The sequence below is a fragment of the Neodiprion virginianus genome, chromosome 2 (assembly GCF_021901495.1).
Source record: "Neodiprion virginianus isolate iyNeoVirg1 chromosome 2, iyNeoVirg1.1, whole genome shotgun sequence".
In the NCBI taxonomy this organism is placed as follows: Eukaryota; Metazoa; Arthropoda; class Insecta; order Hymenoptera; family Diprionidae; genus Neodiprion; species Neodiprion virginianus.
Window position 1 is genome coordinate 24767301 of NC_060878.1, and position 16707 is coordinate 24784007.

General features: G+C 37.2%; 2 protein-coding genes across 4 annotated transcripts in view; both read right to left on the reverse strand.

Annotated features, from left to right (window-relative positions):
* Positions 1-16126, reverse strand: part of LOC124298021 (alpha-aminoadipic semialdehyde synthase, mitochondrial) — a 49648-nt gene extending 33522 nt beyond the window's left edge. Inside the window, exons 1-2 of one of the 3 annotated variants that reach the window (XM_046749562.1) lie at positions 14612-16126; positions 156-316 (exon numbers count right to left, since the gene is read on the reverse strand). In XM_046749562.1, coding sequence (XP_046605518.1) covers positions 156-251 — 96 coding nt within the window. In that variant the 5' untranslated portion in view covers positions 252-316; positions 14612-16126. Of the gene's footprint in view, positions 1-155; positions 317-398; positions 1149-3587; positions 3894-14611 lie in introns of those variants that run through there. The other 2 variants (XM_046749561.1, XM_046749563.1) reach the window with 2 other exon arrangements.
* On the reverse strand, positions 10360-11462 carry LOC124297789 (uncharacterized). Its single transcript, XM_046749102.1, has 2 exons — positions 11084-11462; positions 10360-11018 (listed from the first exon to the last, which is right to left on the reverse strand). The coding sequence occupies exons 1-2, from the start codon at positions 11460-11462 to the stop codon at positions 10360-10362; spliced, it is 1038 nt and encodes a 345-aa protein (XP_046605058.1).
* Positions 16127-16707: the final 581 nt, after the last annotated feature.

The following is a 16707-nucleotide window of genomic DNA, read 5'->3' on the forward strand; positions in this document are numbered from 1 at the left end:
ACAACAATAAAGTAATGACGCGAATCTATATCGTGAATTCATAAAAATGATCAGCATTATACCGATATTTTACAGACCAGCGCTGCTCAACGTTTTAGCATACTTTATAATATTTATTGTAAAACAAACGAAGTATGATAATGTGGAGTACTTACACTAGAGTAACGAGAGTTATGTATCACATTGCTGCTTGGAAGGTGGGTAGGAAAATTTAAGCCGCATCGTAATTTCGTAGATCTCAAAACTTCCATCTCACTTTATTGAAGTGAGACCCCGCTGATAATTGACGTTCCAACGAATTGATGAGCAATTGTTACTGTTAATAACATAAGAATTGTGTTAGATTTCAAAATGAACAGCATGTGTGTATAGTAAGATACTGCGTGTGGAAGCACTGTCTGTTTTTTTCCAACCAGCGCCGTGCCTAGGGGTGGGGCAAAGGAGCAGCCGCCCCAGGCGCCGTGCTGTGAAGGCGGCATTCGGGTAAAATTTTTTTCATAAAATCAAAACATACGGTACGTATAATAAACTTGAAAATGATTCTCCTTGCGTATTTGTCATGGTTTCATTTGTCATTATGCCACCAGCATAACAGAAATTGGTGTGAAAATGACAATATTAAATGTATTGCAGCATGCGCCACATACTACTTCAGTGTCTCACCCTGCACATTCAGCATGGATCCCGCACGCACGACGACGAACGCGTGACAAACCACCGAGTCCATCATCTATTATTTGATAATTTTCATTTAACCCGTTATGTACAGACCCCCAAATAAAATCATAAAAAACACACAGGGTGGGTGCCACCCCATATTTATAAAACGTTAAATTTTCAATATTTTTTGCTCAATATTTAATTACATACTCTCAATATACCACAATTCAAAATTAAATTGTTTCCATAAGGCTAACATAACAAAATCGTATGATACATTTTAAAGTTGGAAGTGATCGACTTTGATGAAACTGTGAAAACTTAGAAATATATTCAATGAAATGAAAATATGCAAAAATTTCTATTTTTCCTCAGCAATAGTGTAACATGAGCCACTTATTTGGCGTCGGATGGTTCACACCCCAGATGTCCACAACAGGTTAGAGTCTATAGTCAATTCTGAAACAGTACCCCAAATTTTTTTCAGATTTTTTATACATCCGGTTAATTATTTATAAATATTGAGAGTGATTTTGAAAGGGACCTTTTTTAAAATTCTCTAAAAGTTCTAAAAAATTCTATTTTCTTTTCGAAACATGCCAAGACTGGGCCTGTGATAGGCCTATTAAAAAAAAATGTAAATACTCACTATGTTTTTGATAAGAATTCCCAAAAATTCTTGATATTTCGTTTTTTCACTTAGAACATTTCTAGACCGGTTTGATTGTGAAGTTGATGAAAAAAAGCTGAATAGACCAAAAAAAATAAACAAAAATCACTCCATATTGGAACTGGAATAGAAATATTCTAAGTGAGAAATAGAAGTTTTCAGCATTTTTTAGTAATTTACAGACTGTTTTAACAATCTTATAGTTGACCAAAAAAATCGAAAGCTCTGAAAAAAAAATAGAAAAAAAATCAGCCCATCATGGACCCGATCTTGAAATATTTGGAAAAGAAAATACAGTTTTTGAGGATTTTTTGAACATTCTAAATAAGGTCATTGTCAAGATCATTCTAGATACTTATAAATAATTAACCAGTTGAATAAAAAATCTGAAAGAATTGAGGGTAGTATTTCAGAGTTGAGACAATTCCATAAAAAATCAAAAATGATGAGGGTCAGACGTTAGTTGGGTTTGCATGGAATTCTCAATACATACGTATATTTGTATTCATAAAAGCGGTTTCTCTAAGCCTACCCCAGAGGCCCCAAGAGCTAGGCACGGCACTGTTTCCAACACCTGTTGGGAAGTTCGATTTCCCCATTTCCGAACAGTGCGGTAAAACAACGTTGATTCTGTGTTGGACAATATAATAGTACGTTATGTGACAATCGCGGGAAGTAAGCGATACTTGCACGAGTGCGACGTTTACCGCCCAAGCGAAGCGAGGATGGCAAGAAGCACGAGTGGAGGGTCACTTGCCCGCACGAGTTATGTATACCATTTTTTTACACAAGTTGTGGTAAGGCCGCGATAAGATCTGATAAAAGTGGTATTGGTACACAGAGAAAAGCTAATGTGAACTTTTGCAATCGATGTTAGTAATCCGAGCATCGCCTTCGCTCCTTAGCGCCGTGTTTGTATACATCGATTATAATCTGGTAAATACACAGTGAGCAGGAGTATGTTATTCATACAGCACCGAAACATCGTGTTTGTATACATCGATTATAATCTGGTAAGTACACAGTGAGCAGGAGTATGTTATTAAAATTCTAGAGATCTCTGTAAAGGTAATATTCACTCACCGCCCCATACAGCACCGAAATGTTGCTACAACGTTGCAGCAACGTAACTTTGCAATATTGGCAATGTTGTAGCAATGTATCTATGTCCGCGTCTATTGCATAACATCTGCAATGTTTCTGCAATATTGCCAAAATTCCTGCAATATTGCAAAATTCCCGCGCCAATATTGCGATTTTTTTGACCCATACGTTATCGAAGGTCACTTTTAAATAAATGATACAATCTAGATAGAAACTTTTATTTTGACTTAGAATATATTTTTGGTATTGTTTTATACAGGTATTAATAGCAATTAATAACAGTTATATAATGTGCTTAAAAATATTCAATGATACATATATATTAGACCGGTCCAAAAAAAATTCTTTCTATCCAAATTAATTCTTTTCAAAGAATACGGAAAATCCGTTTGGATAAAGAAATCGGAATAGATCGTATTGAAATTCTCAATCCATTTCTATTCTTTTCCGATTGTTGGGGTGGATCTCGCTTTTTAGACGGAAAACACGAAAATTGACGTTATGATCAATGCAGATAAGCGGGACAAGCGGTAGACAAATACATGACAAATTCTGAATATACTATCAACCGAAGACAGAAATTTCGTAGTCTTTCGCAGCATATATACACGTAATTATTGTATACTTACTTGCCAAGAAAACAGCCATGATGTGAACAATCACTGCCGGAACAAACCTTATATCACGCCATACACTTCGTTACGATTCACTAAAAACGCTGAACCACGCGCAAACCGGTGACGTGCAGGTCAACGCACGTGGACGAAATTTATAGGTGATTCATTTTCGCACACGCGAAATATGAAAGAAAAAAGTCCCATATATACAGTTATGCGCATATATGTATATATGTATAATGCACGCACAATAATTAAATACACACGTGCAGATAATTTCTTGGCTTTATACACGTATGTGAAGATGGGATTTATATAATAATAATATATATAATAATGCTGATATAAAAATTATCATATATACATATTGCAAACTTATATTGCAGAAACATTGCGTAACATTCCGTTTGCAAAGATCTTACAGCAACATTGCAATGCAATGCAATGAAAATGAGATTTGCAATGTGATGAGACATTGCTGCAATCTTGCGTGCTGTCTGGGCACACGTTTCGCAGGCACGGTAAAACGAACTTACCGCACGCTGTGTCAAAACTGGGTTCACGTACAGATGAGCGATCTCTGACTCTTATGATTACAACCGTTGACTGAAGATTGCTAAACATAGCTCGCCATGGGTGTTCTTGCGAAATAACCGAGTACAATGTATGTCAACATAGTGGTCAGCACATCTTACTGAAATGTAATAATACTGGAGCGATTACTACGGTGGCGGGGGTTCTAAAGAGAGAAATAGCATCGAAAGGAAGTGTTGTCTCCTTCTATTAGCTACTGCGCATGCGTGGGAGAGTTTAAGTAAAAATGTTATCTCACAGATTTACAAAAGAAAACGCGTGCGAAAGGGGTAAATAATCTCTGATGTACAAGGTTTTGGAAGTCTCTACGAGCCCCCTGACACTGGCCTGCTTTTCCTATACGATAAATGCAAACGCGTTTTGTCTCGAAATCTGAAGTTCTTGAAATCGCCACCAGCAGCGCTGGCTGTTCTGTGTGAATCTTCTTGGCCTCCCCTTAAACACTCCGACCGCTCCGATTATTGTGTTCATCGTGCTGTTATTGTTGTGACGTGTGAAATTTATTATTTAAATTGAGTGAAAATTGTAAAATATATAAAACTGTTTTATGCAATCACGATGGCTTGGCATTCCCGTGCAAAGACCATGCGCATGAAATAATATATCAATTAATCCAACTTTACGTATCTAAAAGGATGCAGCAGTACTGCACACGCATGAATACAGAGCAACAAAAAGACAAGCAATTGTACAAAAAGACAGCTAAATTCTGCAAAACATGAACGTACACATGTAACATACATGTACATTTTGTATTATATTCATTATTCTATTTATTATATTCATGCGAAAATAAATGAATATTTTCACTCTTGCATATGGATGTTTTTTGTCGTCTATGTAAGTACCTTATTACATTCCTAGTACCTATTTTCTAAGTCAACTTAGAATATTCTCATTTGTTGAAGGACTATTGCTGAATACTTAAAATTGGTTATTGAATAATGGTTTTCATAAAGTTATCTACAATATTTTCATTATTCTCTTATTTCATATTGATTTTACAAAAAGTTATCTACAATATTTTTATTATTGTTTTATTTCATATTTATTAAACAAAAAATTATCTACAATAGTCTTATATTCATGTAAAATATTCGAGACGACGGTGCTACATATATCTATATATGAGAAGTTCTTACAGAACAGCTAGCGCCACAGTGCAGCAAGCACATTTCGCGTGCCACTTTTACCTACCAGTGTCAGGGGGCTGGTCTATAATATACAGATCAGTACTCTCCGTACACTCTTTCCTATAGAAAGTAATCGCGCGGGGGAAGGGGGGGGCGGCGGCGTACGTTCCAGTTGTATTATAATTCTGCGATATCATCTAACGGCTTTCCCAGTCTCCCGAGCCGTTATCATGATGTTCAGTCCAGGAATATAAACTTTATGATCATAATATTATCTCTATGATTCTCACTCGTGCTATTGCAACACTCGCCCGCCTTCGGCTCATACAGCGAACTCCGCAAGCGTATGCGAGTGAACGTTGCAAACTTCAAACTTGTCGGAAATCGCCCATATGGGTCGTTTTATTTATCACATTTCGGAAACGAAAGGTTTGAAAGAAGTTGCCAATTGGCTGATTTTTAAATATTGACCAATTATATGTTTGTCAGTGCTTTCGTTTTCAGAACGTTTTTGGAATTATTTTTATATGGAGTTTATAACACAAAATCAACGTACAACGAACACTTGTTCGAAGAACTAGATCAACATCCGTATGTCCATCAGTAAAATGTTAACCTTCCGGCTAACTTGTTTTCCGTCCGAAACTAAATTCGAGTTCAATTCAATACAAATTTTGTGATAATGATTGGCGATGCAGCTAACGTAAGAAAATGGGATGCTTCGCATCTTTATTTTGGATGCGTTCCAATATTAACTTGCAGCGCTAAAAACTCTCTATGACAGAGGCAGAGCTGCTCAAGAACTCGGGAGCACAAAAAAGATAAGAGATTGTTGTTGACAGTACTGGGAGCTAATATCGGAATGCATCCTCCATGTGTGTTTATTTGCTCTACAGAAAGTGAAAAAGCAATTGAGTATTATAATAACTTTCTAATTGTCCGTTCGAGTGAAAAGATTATGTTCGGCCAAATCCAGTAATTTTCGAAGACAGGGACAAGGATTATGAAACATTAAATTCCTTTCTGTATATTTATAATCAAAAAGAAAAGAGTAGGTTGGTGCGAAGAAGGAAAGGTACTGTTTTGATCTCTACACTCATTGAAACTCATGACATTTTGTAGTGCAATTAAAATATTGCGCCTTATTGCAGCAACCGGCGTTACATCTCTCATTTCATGTTGCGGTATCCTACAACGGCCATCCCAAACGCTGTCAAGACGAATGATATTCGACGTAGTCAAACAAATAATATTAAACGTTTGGGATGACTATTAATACGATACTCAACCTGATCATGAGCTGTAACTCCGATTGCTTGAATAAGGCACACATATCGTTCCGCGTCTGGCCGGGTTTTCACGAGCAGTAAAATGCAGCTACAATATTTTTCAGCCGAGTTTCCGACTAATAGAAATGCCAATAAAACAACGAAGCGCTACCTGATTCGTGCTAAATGTAAATTACCTATTGTATTGATATTCATACTGTTTAAGAACTAGGCAGTAAAATACTAAGGTTTTATTTTGCTGTCCATAAAAATCCAGACTCTGGAGAAACTCATAGCATATTATATTTCGATAGTTTCTTTACTGTTCATTACTGTTCAAATATGAAGAATTTCATATTTCAATGCCTATTTCTCTTTCACTGTAATGAAATACAAACATAGAGCTATTATAGATAAAGTGAGCAACGTATGAGCGCCCGTGCAAGTGTAAAGGAAACGGACACTGATAAATATACTAACTGGATACAAGCTCGCCACCATATTGATGTCCCCGACAGAAACCACAGCAATGACTGGCAGACAACTTCGCTACTACATAGGACGAGGTGTTAAACAAATCATTGCGCATAGGAGTCGAAAACTATGGTTCAATCGGCTACGGCAGTAACACCAATACAAATAATGGACCAAAACACCAACTGTAAGAAATCTTTAAGGTAGCATTTTATGACATTGCATATTGTAATATTAATAACAATAATTTGATATGAAATAAAATTACTGGACTATAAATAAAAACAAGAATAAATTATGTGAAATATAAATGATCAAATATTTGTCATTTATTTAAAAGAGAATAGTATCTGTAGAAACTAAAATTGACTAGATATGTACAAATTCTACATTTCATTCAATCGAGTGTACATTCCTTCCATGTCCTTACAAATTAGAACCAATGCAGTCATGATCATGTTCAGTTCAGGATTATAGTTTATGATCTTCTTTGTGATCTTCCCATTGTATACGGCTTTTTAATGTTCAGTCTGTATAATTCATATAGTATGAGGTTTGAAATAATAGGTGGGCAGTATATTTTGCTTGTTATTTTATGCACCAAACGCAAATAAAAAAAAAGAAATGTTAACTATTACAGCTTTTATATCGACACTGTACATCAGTGTTATTCACGAGAAAAACATACAGTAATATTTGGTAAAAGGAGTACGTCAATTATGGAAATAATACAATTAATCTAGTCTAAATACGAGATTAACAAGCAAAAACTTACATTAATGTTTGACAAAAGGAGCACGTGAATTATCAAAATGGTAGAATTAGTTTAGTTAAAATAGTAGTAAATAGTGTAGGTAGTATTCTTAGTTTTAGTATTGTAACGAATTGAATCACAATTGTACTTATTGATGTGCCCAAACGATTTGTCGACTTAGAAAACGGCGAACACTTAAGCCAGTTACAGAAATTGCATGATTTTTGATCAGTGCATAGAGACGAAATTCTATATATGCTATAAGAATTTGTGTGATAAGCATATAAACATGATGTGAAAATTCTTCTAAACTTTGCTTCTGTGCATGTAAATAATCGAATACATATTTAGATCCCAACTACCAATACAATATTTTCTTCCGCAATATTGCAAAGGTAAGATAGTAGTACATGGCTAATAACAAACAATTGTTTATTATACGTACTTTTATAAGGAACTTCGTCCTCATCCGAATTTTCATGTGCCTCACTCGTTTCTTGTCGGAAAACTCTAAAAACGCTACCTTTCCGTAATCTTGTAAAATTCCTCCATCATTTGAAGTAATCGCTGGCGAAATGCTCAAAGTTAAAAACAACTGTTTTCACAGGCACCCAATCTGGTTTTCCCATATTTTCTGCTAAACTAATAACAATCGAGGTGTGATCTTAACTTCTAAGCAATTCTTTTCAAAATATTTACCTGTTAACTGTTATTACTTTATGTGTTGTCAGCTTCTTCCAACATTCGCACCTCCCCATTATCAATTATTTTTACCAACCATTATTTCCGTATATTTTAATCGCATATACATTTAATGTCTAATATTCACGTTTCAAACTAAATAATACGAACAATCCTTATTTTTTGGGGTAGGTTAACGTAAGCAACGTAGTACGCTGGCTGACTGCCAGGTATCGCAATAGTCGAATCTCACCTTCTTTTGGAACACGGTCTTACACACAGGCCTGAAAACTCGGCTATTTTTAAGCGGTGGAGATTGAATGGTAGAGTGTATGGAGGGCACGATCTTATATACAAGGGCCGGATTCTGAACATCAAGCTAGTTCGCGTTCGCTTTGTGGAAACGGAAATTTGGAGTGTGATGTCAATCTTTTCTTTCCTGAATAGTGTATGGCTCAGAAACTTGCGGTCTGTGCCATCTAGTGGCTAATAATTCGTTCTCTATCTGCTCGTGGTAATTGCCCACCCACTAGCACCCCGTGTATTTTCTATTATCTTTTTGCCTGTGGTGCCGGTTTCTAACGTAACCTCGCGTTGAGCACGCAATATATAACAGACTACTTATTCGAAAAATAACTCTAAAATAAGAAGTATACAGTATACTCAATACCCAACCTTTTGAGAAGGAATAAGAGGTTATGTATGATTAATTCAAACAAACGTCAGAACTAACATCTATTTTTCTCTCCTTTCTTAGCTATCGCCCTCTATCGACAACATGTGCCTCTTCGTAATAATATTTAACATCGATAAGCTTTGTACGGACCGTGATGTTCATTAACCATCGACTGTAATAATACTATGGAGAGCGGAAAACTATAGAACTCACTAACTCGAATTCACTTGATCATGGAGACTAGAGTACAGGAGTCCAATCTCTAAGGCGGAGAGACAGAAAAAGCGTCCACGAAACGCCGAGATTTAATAGTGCACGGTTTTATCACCAGCGTCGCTCCGGACGTTCTGATCCTATAAATACAGTAATACAGTGATATAGTGACCAAAATTATAATAAACGTAAATATGTGCGGCATCATGGAGCCACTATATTTAATATACATATAGCTATCGGTCCAGAGTGACGACAGCGCTGCCGTAGCGGAACCCTTATTTCTCATGATTTCGTGGACGCATCTTCAATACAGAGATTAGACTCCTGTACTCTAGTCTCCACACTGATATATAGATACACAGTCTCCATGTCTGAACGCAATGCTAGCCAAATGGTCGGTGAAAGTGATGAACGATCCGCGGATTGTAACTACCTGGCGGCGCTACCACTGTGGTCTCCGTCAGCGCGGTGATTTTGAATCGTCGATCCTCAGGTATTTATCCTATTCGTAACCAGGCGCTGGTATCGCTTGCGGATACATCTCGAACTACAAGATCTTTCATCACTTTCACGAACCACTTTTCGACGATTCCGCCATATGCGTTCGGACTCTTTTACTCTAGTCTCCATAGTCCCCAAGTGTACCATAGAGCACATAAAATAGAGTACGCATCCCGTGAGCAGTTTTGAAACAGTTTTCTGAAGGACAGAAAATTAATACATTACGATACACGTACGCAAAGTAGGTGATTTCCGCACGAGCGGTGTTTGTCACCCGAGCGCAGCGAGAGCGACAAAACAGCGATTGTGGGTACACCTGCGCAGCACACGAGTGTCGTATACTATTTTTCCTATTAAGTTGCGCAAAATTCGACTTGTATAATTATTATGAAGGGTTGTGATGTACAGAGTAGCGGCGCAGGGACGGGGGGACGGGGGGGGCGGGGTCGGGGGGCAAAGCCCCCGATTATCAAAAAGTAAATTAAAAAATTAATATATTGTTTTGTGTATTGTTTATTGATAATAATAGATTTGCTGTGGTATTTACACTGTGTTTATCTTATTACGATACATTCTTCTGTGCTTTATCATATATCAATATCATACACATAGGTGCGTGCTCTAATACCACCAGGTAGGAGAAGGCCCAGATAAGTGCTCTAACACTTGTGTCCTGGAGTACCTTCTCGCCAGCAACTTAATAATATATTACCTAAAACTATGAAAGTATATACATATACTGTATATATAACCCTATAATATTAAATAGATCTTCTTATTTATCTGTTGTTATTGCATCTTTCTATTTTTTTATTACTTTTTGTTCATTTATTCATTTATTTTTTATTTTTTAATATTCTTACTGGTTACTACATGTTTGGTGATGGTCACATTTATTTTTAGGTCTTCTAAATAGCGTAGATTCTGCTCCATTATGTGGGAATTGTTTCGCATTTGCCGTAGTCTGTGCGCGATCTCACCTTATTGGCTAATTGTTCATACACAGGACACTTATTTACTTCGCTCGCAGCATGGTGTAAGTCGTATTTCGTTCGACCTCTTACAGTTCGCGCACTGTTTATTCTTGTCGTTCTTACAGTCCCTTGTGTCGTGATCTTCTCCACAGGAGCTACAGGCCCTCTCATTTTGACACTTACTTCCCATGTGATTAAAACCACCGCATTTAAAACACCTGTTTATATCCAAGTCTTCAAATACTCTGCACTTTTCCCATCTGACAGAAATCCTCTTGTCCAGAATTATTCTTGTAAACACTGCTGGAGCAACTTCCGCATATGCAGTGCTCGTCTCTATCTTCGGCCAGTACTTGATGTATGTGATTTTGAAATCCTCTTCCTTATCGATAAAGTGATTCTGATTCCTGATAGTTAGTTCAAGATCTTCTGCGTTATCTTCATCGCTAATACCCACGATTTTTATTTTTAGCTTTTGTAGATGCTGTTGGATTACACTGTATTGGGGGCCTACCTTATCCTCTAAGGCTTTTTTGAGTACTTCAACATCTTCCGTATGCTCACAGCTTATCACTACCTGTCCTTTTCTTGCGTTGCTTATTTTTTTAACCCATATTCCCAGCTTTGCCGAGTGCACATTGGATGTTATTTTATCCCTTGTTCTCTTTCCTTCTTCGTGATGCTTCGGTTTTACCACTATCGCCGGTATGTTCCTCGATAATCTGCTTGTTTGCGTTCCAATTTTGAGCGCACTCGCGTACGAGGATGGGGCCCTGTCTCCTGTTTCAGCATCTCTTCAAGCTCTCTCACTTTGTTGATCACCAACTGGTTCTTGCTATACATTTCTCTTACTAGTTTCCGCAGAATGACATTTTCCCTCCATACTGCGCTTTTTTCGTCTACTTTGCCATCCTCTCCCACAACAACACTCTCATTCGGCTCGTACATAACCTTTTTTTCCGCGCAGCACTGTAATTTGCTCTTATCTCCCGCGGTTCCCGCTCTTTTTGCACAGCTGTTGTGGAACGGAGTTCCACATTCTTCACATTCTAAATACTTCGTTTTTACTCCAGCCTCACAGTAACCACAAACGTTTTTGTCACTACCCCCAGGGTCCGGGACTCCTCCGTTCGCGGCCATTGCCGTATTATATGGGTATTACTTGTTAAATGTAAATTAACTGTATAAAAAACTGTATAATTGTATTACATTTTTTTTTAATTCATTTTCACACGTTATGCGATAAATATTATATTGGCCAATCATCACGACATCTAAAAAAACGTAATGCAAATCATAAGTATGACATGAAAACGGATGATCCGGATAGATCGGCTTTAGCCCAACACTCATTGGTTGAAGGGCACAGGTTTGATTTTGAAAATGTAAAGATTACTGACAAGGAAACAAACTGATAAAAGAGGCGAATCAAAGAAATGATTCATATTTCTAAAAACAACACAATCAAGAAAAAAACCGACATTCAAAATCTCAGTCACCTCTATTCGGACATCATATAAATTTTCAACAGGAACTATATGTAGACAATTAGGCCAACATACCAACAAACATGTAAACATTTATATAACTTCCAAAGATAGTTTTTAAAATAAACTACAGGCATATATTTACAATAAAGTATAGGCAGGTGAGTAGTTACTTCCTTCTCGAACATCATGTAATAAAAATCGCAAACGTTTAGGAATGTCGCTATATGGAAGTTTTGAACAATTTAGTTTTTCACATTAGTTTCAATAACAAGGTTAAACAATAAACAGTGGCATTTATGTAAATTAGTAAATTTGTAAACACTAAAAATTCTCATGTAAAAATTATGATTTATTTTACATTAAAGAAACCTGGAGATGATAGGCGGGGTCCTACCGAAACGTCATTTTGAAAAAACATAACTGATTGCTATAATTGCATCATTTCATCCCTGACCATTACCCAACTAAATTGAATCTGTAGAATATATACTCGGTAACGAACATCAATATCAATCTCATTGTCAGTTATATATTTAAACGAACTTTGTACAGTGTTCATTATTATCACATCTCACTTGACAGTGTTCTGTCGAAAGAGCGTATGCGAAGCGACTGATAACTTTCGCGTACTTCATCCGTATTAAAGAAATGCAGAACGTAGAACGCACGTTTCGACAGGTCTACCAAAGAAGACAAAGACGACGGGATATGAACAAACCGGCGCTCGAGTCGAGGCGTTCGCACGAGTGAATGTATGTACACATTCTAATACATTCCCGCACACTTAGCTACATTCCCGCAAGCTTAGATACATTCCCGCTCGCTCTTCTCAGCGTACGGGAAAGTGGCACTTTGCGAATGCAAATGCGTGCGTAAAACTGAACTTTGCGCATGATAATAGGAAAAATAATTTTTCCGTCCGCATTGTCGCTCTTTCCATGGAGTGGGGGCCACGAGAGGGGTAGCTGCGCCCGCCTGCCTAGCTATTTCATAGAGCTCGTGACCCCCACTGCATGGGCAGAGCGACAGAGGGGACGGGAGAATCTTCTATCTGTTAGAGAACTGCTTCAAAGCCGCTCGCAGCACGCTTACTTTATATTATATATCTCTATGGTATGTACTACGTACTTCATGAACGGCGCTATCCCTCTCTTGATTATTAATTAATGCGTGAAAATTAGTTTCCCAATAATTCAACATTTTCAATTGATTTTCGAAATCATTTCAAGGCGATATACAGTATGAACAATGAAATCGGTCAATTTACTTGCTTAGTTTATCTTAATTTATACGCTTAGTTGATTTTCATCAATTTTTAATTATTGATTGTTTTCCAAACTACGAAAATAATTTCCAAACGATTGGGAACATTAGTTTTAAAATTGGTTTCAATAGTCTGTCAGATATACGATCATTACGTCAACTGAATAGCCAATCATCGTCGTATGATTCGTATAGAATTGAACTCGTATTTTGTTTCGGATCGGTAACAAATTAGCCGGAAAGGAAAAGCGTTGATGAACATCAATGTTTGTACAATATTTTCGGACATATTTAATCCGAACCCGGTGTCTGAATTGCTGCCCATCACCCCCAGATTTTGAGTTACATATGGGGTATTTCACACTACTTACGTATCAAAAAATTTTGTAAGATTCGAGATCAACTAATTGATATTCCAAGCAGAAGTACTCAAAATGTGGGGATGACGGAGCAATTCCAACCCAGATTCGGATTCAGGACGTCGGAAAATATATAGGTCTCGTGGTCTAGTCCGCCAGATACGTGTTTTTTGTGTGTCATAACCCCCGTTCTCCACCAGCGCAGCAGTTTTTGTTTATCCTGTCCGATCTGTTCCATTTTGAATATTTTCAGATTTTTTAGTTTACTCGTTTCGGAAATGTTTTTTTTTAACCCGTACATCATGGAAGATTAAAGTCAGACAAAAACATTTAACATAGAAAAGTTAAACTTTTTGATGCTATCAAAATCTGAGGGCTGTAAAGCGATTCTGACACCGGATTCGGATTCAGCACATACAAAAACATGTAGGAAAGGTGGTCTGATCTGCCGGACAACACACTTTCTTTGTATGGCTGTGTTATTTTCGCGCCACGTAAAAAATGTGATTGTACGTAGCAAAAATGAGATTCACGGACGAAAAAATATGTCTAAAATCACATTTGATGGGGGTGCTCTGGTCGATTTCAAAGCTGACTTATATATTTCCGAATATCAAAGTTCACGTATCTTCAAAGCCAATAAGGGCTTAACAGCCTCATTCTATACACAATTCTGAACAAAAATACTCCGAAGCATTTTCATTTGAGGCAGAAACAAAGAAATGCAGGTATTCTATGAAATCGCAATAGTAAATTCGTAGAATTGATTCCATTTCTTTATTTCTACGTCAAATGAAAATGTGTTGGAGTATTTTTGCTCGGAATTGTGTATAGAATGGGGCTGTTAACCTCTTTTTGTCGTCTGAGATACGTGGACCTCGATATCTGGAAATATTGTATACCTCAACGTCAAAATCAACCAGGGCATCCGCATAAGAGGTTGATCTTGAATTTCGAAGTTCTCCCACATAAATGACATGGTAAATGTGGAATGTTTTCAAAATTTGTTACCACTTAGCCGTATGTAATGATATGGAGTGCTATTTATCAGAGATATCCTTTTGCAAACATTGTTTTTTTCTCTAAACGTGGATCAAGTTTTTCAGGAGGGAGGGAAACAAATGTTGTGCTTGAACGAATCACCCCACTGTATTGATATATGACGACCAACACTTACACGAAAAATATCACTGCAGCCGTTTGAAGAAGAACACTATACACTGGTTGGGCTTACTTGTCAGACTGCATATGCGAAATAACCAACTTAGATATCACACTTGCTCTGAGGTTATGGGTCAATGATGGTTACAAAATTAATGATAACCTCAGCGTCATCACAAGTGATATATTTTTCGGCCCCTACCAGCAGCCATGACCCCGGTTTATATCTTTGTATCAAACTGCGAGTCATTGTTATCTTACATAATATATTATTAAATAATTTATTGTTCCAAGTTATTGATAATTATTTTAAACTAAGAGTACACTCACACAATCAACTTACATTCTGTTTTCAGCAAACCAGTGTAACTATCCTTACCAGTGAATGTAAATAACTGTACATGTAGTGATGAGGCCAAGAAATGCTTGAAATAATAAAAAGAAATTATTCAAACGTCATGCACAAGTAAACTTCATTCAAAAAACACAACTCGTATAAAAACTAGAATTTGTAAAAAAAAATGTCCTCAATTTTAATGGATGCTAAAGAATTGTTACCAAATGCGTCGCCCCGGTCACCCAAGCACAGTTTCATCACACTCAATGACACATTATCCGATTTTTTTTTTCACGGAACAATTGCAGAATTTAAAGCATGTAAACTCCTTAGTGTTTATAAAAACGTGTTAATAACGACTCATAATCACCCGCTATATAGGTGTGTATAATATACAGGATCTCCCAAAAGTTCCCGGACGGCTGAATAACTTAAAAACTTTGAATCCTACGAACAATGTTAGGCACTAAGGTTGTAGAATTTTTCTCTAGCTATGCAGTTGTGACTCTAAAACCATCTCAAGGTCGAACATTCGGCCTAGACCAACAACACCAATATTCTTGAAAGTCCTACAGTGGTCAGAGATACCAAAGCAAAGTCCATTAACCCAGGTAGCATTCTATCGCAAGTTCACGTAATGGCATTACCTGGACGCATGCATTAACTGTCGGCAGCCACTATCTATCTGTTTCAACAGTTGTAGGAAGAGTTGAATATGCGCGCTTCTCAAAGCAGCCGGGTGCAGATTTGTGGCAGATGACATGCTGTGCCGCAAAAAAAAGAACGTCTCCTTAAACCAAGCCCCTACACACCATGTACAGAAGTTCCAATTGACGTGCAATCAACTACTTTCTATGTACTTTGTTCTCATTCGCAACTGTTCACCATGGCGCTATGTTAATATACTAGAAATGATGCATCAATTCACCTTATATACGAATCACAATATAGTTTCTACATTCGTGAAAAAAATACATGGAAAACCATCGGATCGCCATCTGTACGTGGGAACTCGAAGTAAGCAGTGAGCAGACCCGTAAGTGTCTGTCGTACAAAAGCAGTGCAGCAGGATACGACTATCGTGCCCAATTCTGTCGGAAATTCGATCCACGCTGCAGTAGCATGCAATAATCATGTCAAATTCTGACGCAGAGTGTTGCCAAATACGATATTGCATAATCGGATACTACAAAAAATGCTACTTGGGAACTCGTATATGGATTGGGATAGCAACCCCCCTTACAATAAGATACTGCACAATAGACCTAATTGCCATAGTCGCTAACATTTGGCAGGAAAACGGAAAGGAAAATCTGGTGGTAAACTAGGCCGATTTTCCATATGCTAGGGATGCTCCAACAGCAGAAGTCAAAGGATTGGTCGCATACTGCAGAGAGAGAACATGGACACTCTTGGGTGGATGCGATAGTAATGCTCACCAGACCTGTGGGATAATGTAGAAATCAACGAAAGGGGTAGACCTCTACTGGAGTATTTGTCAATGACAACAATAATCTTTATCAAAAGAGCAAATGAACCTACTTTTTATTCTATATTAGATCTAACTCTGTGAATTTAAATGAAACCATCAGATGGTGGCGTCTCGTGAGAACCCTCACTCTCGAATCATGCACAAATAAAATTTCAGTAAATCCACATTTGATGATAGTATGGCTCATAATATCACTTTTAATATCGTATTGCACTAAATAAAACAATAATTTAAAACGTGCAGTGATTTATATGTGAATCATGTTAACTGGTATGAAAACAAC

What these genes read in the sequence shown, in the direction of transcription:
- LOC124297789 (XM_046749102.1), bottom strand. Translation starts at nt 11,462, where the DNA reads ATGGCCGCGAACGGAGGAGTCCCGGACCCTGGGGGTAGTGACAAAAAC. An exon ending in GGAGACAGGGCCCCATCCTC is followed by an intron (nt 11,019 to 11,083) that starts GTACGCGAGTGC and finishes TACCGGCGATAG; the next exon opens with TGGTAAAACCGAAGCATCAC.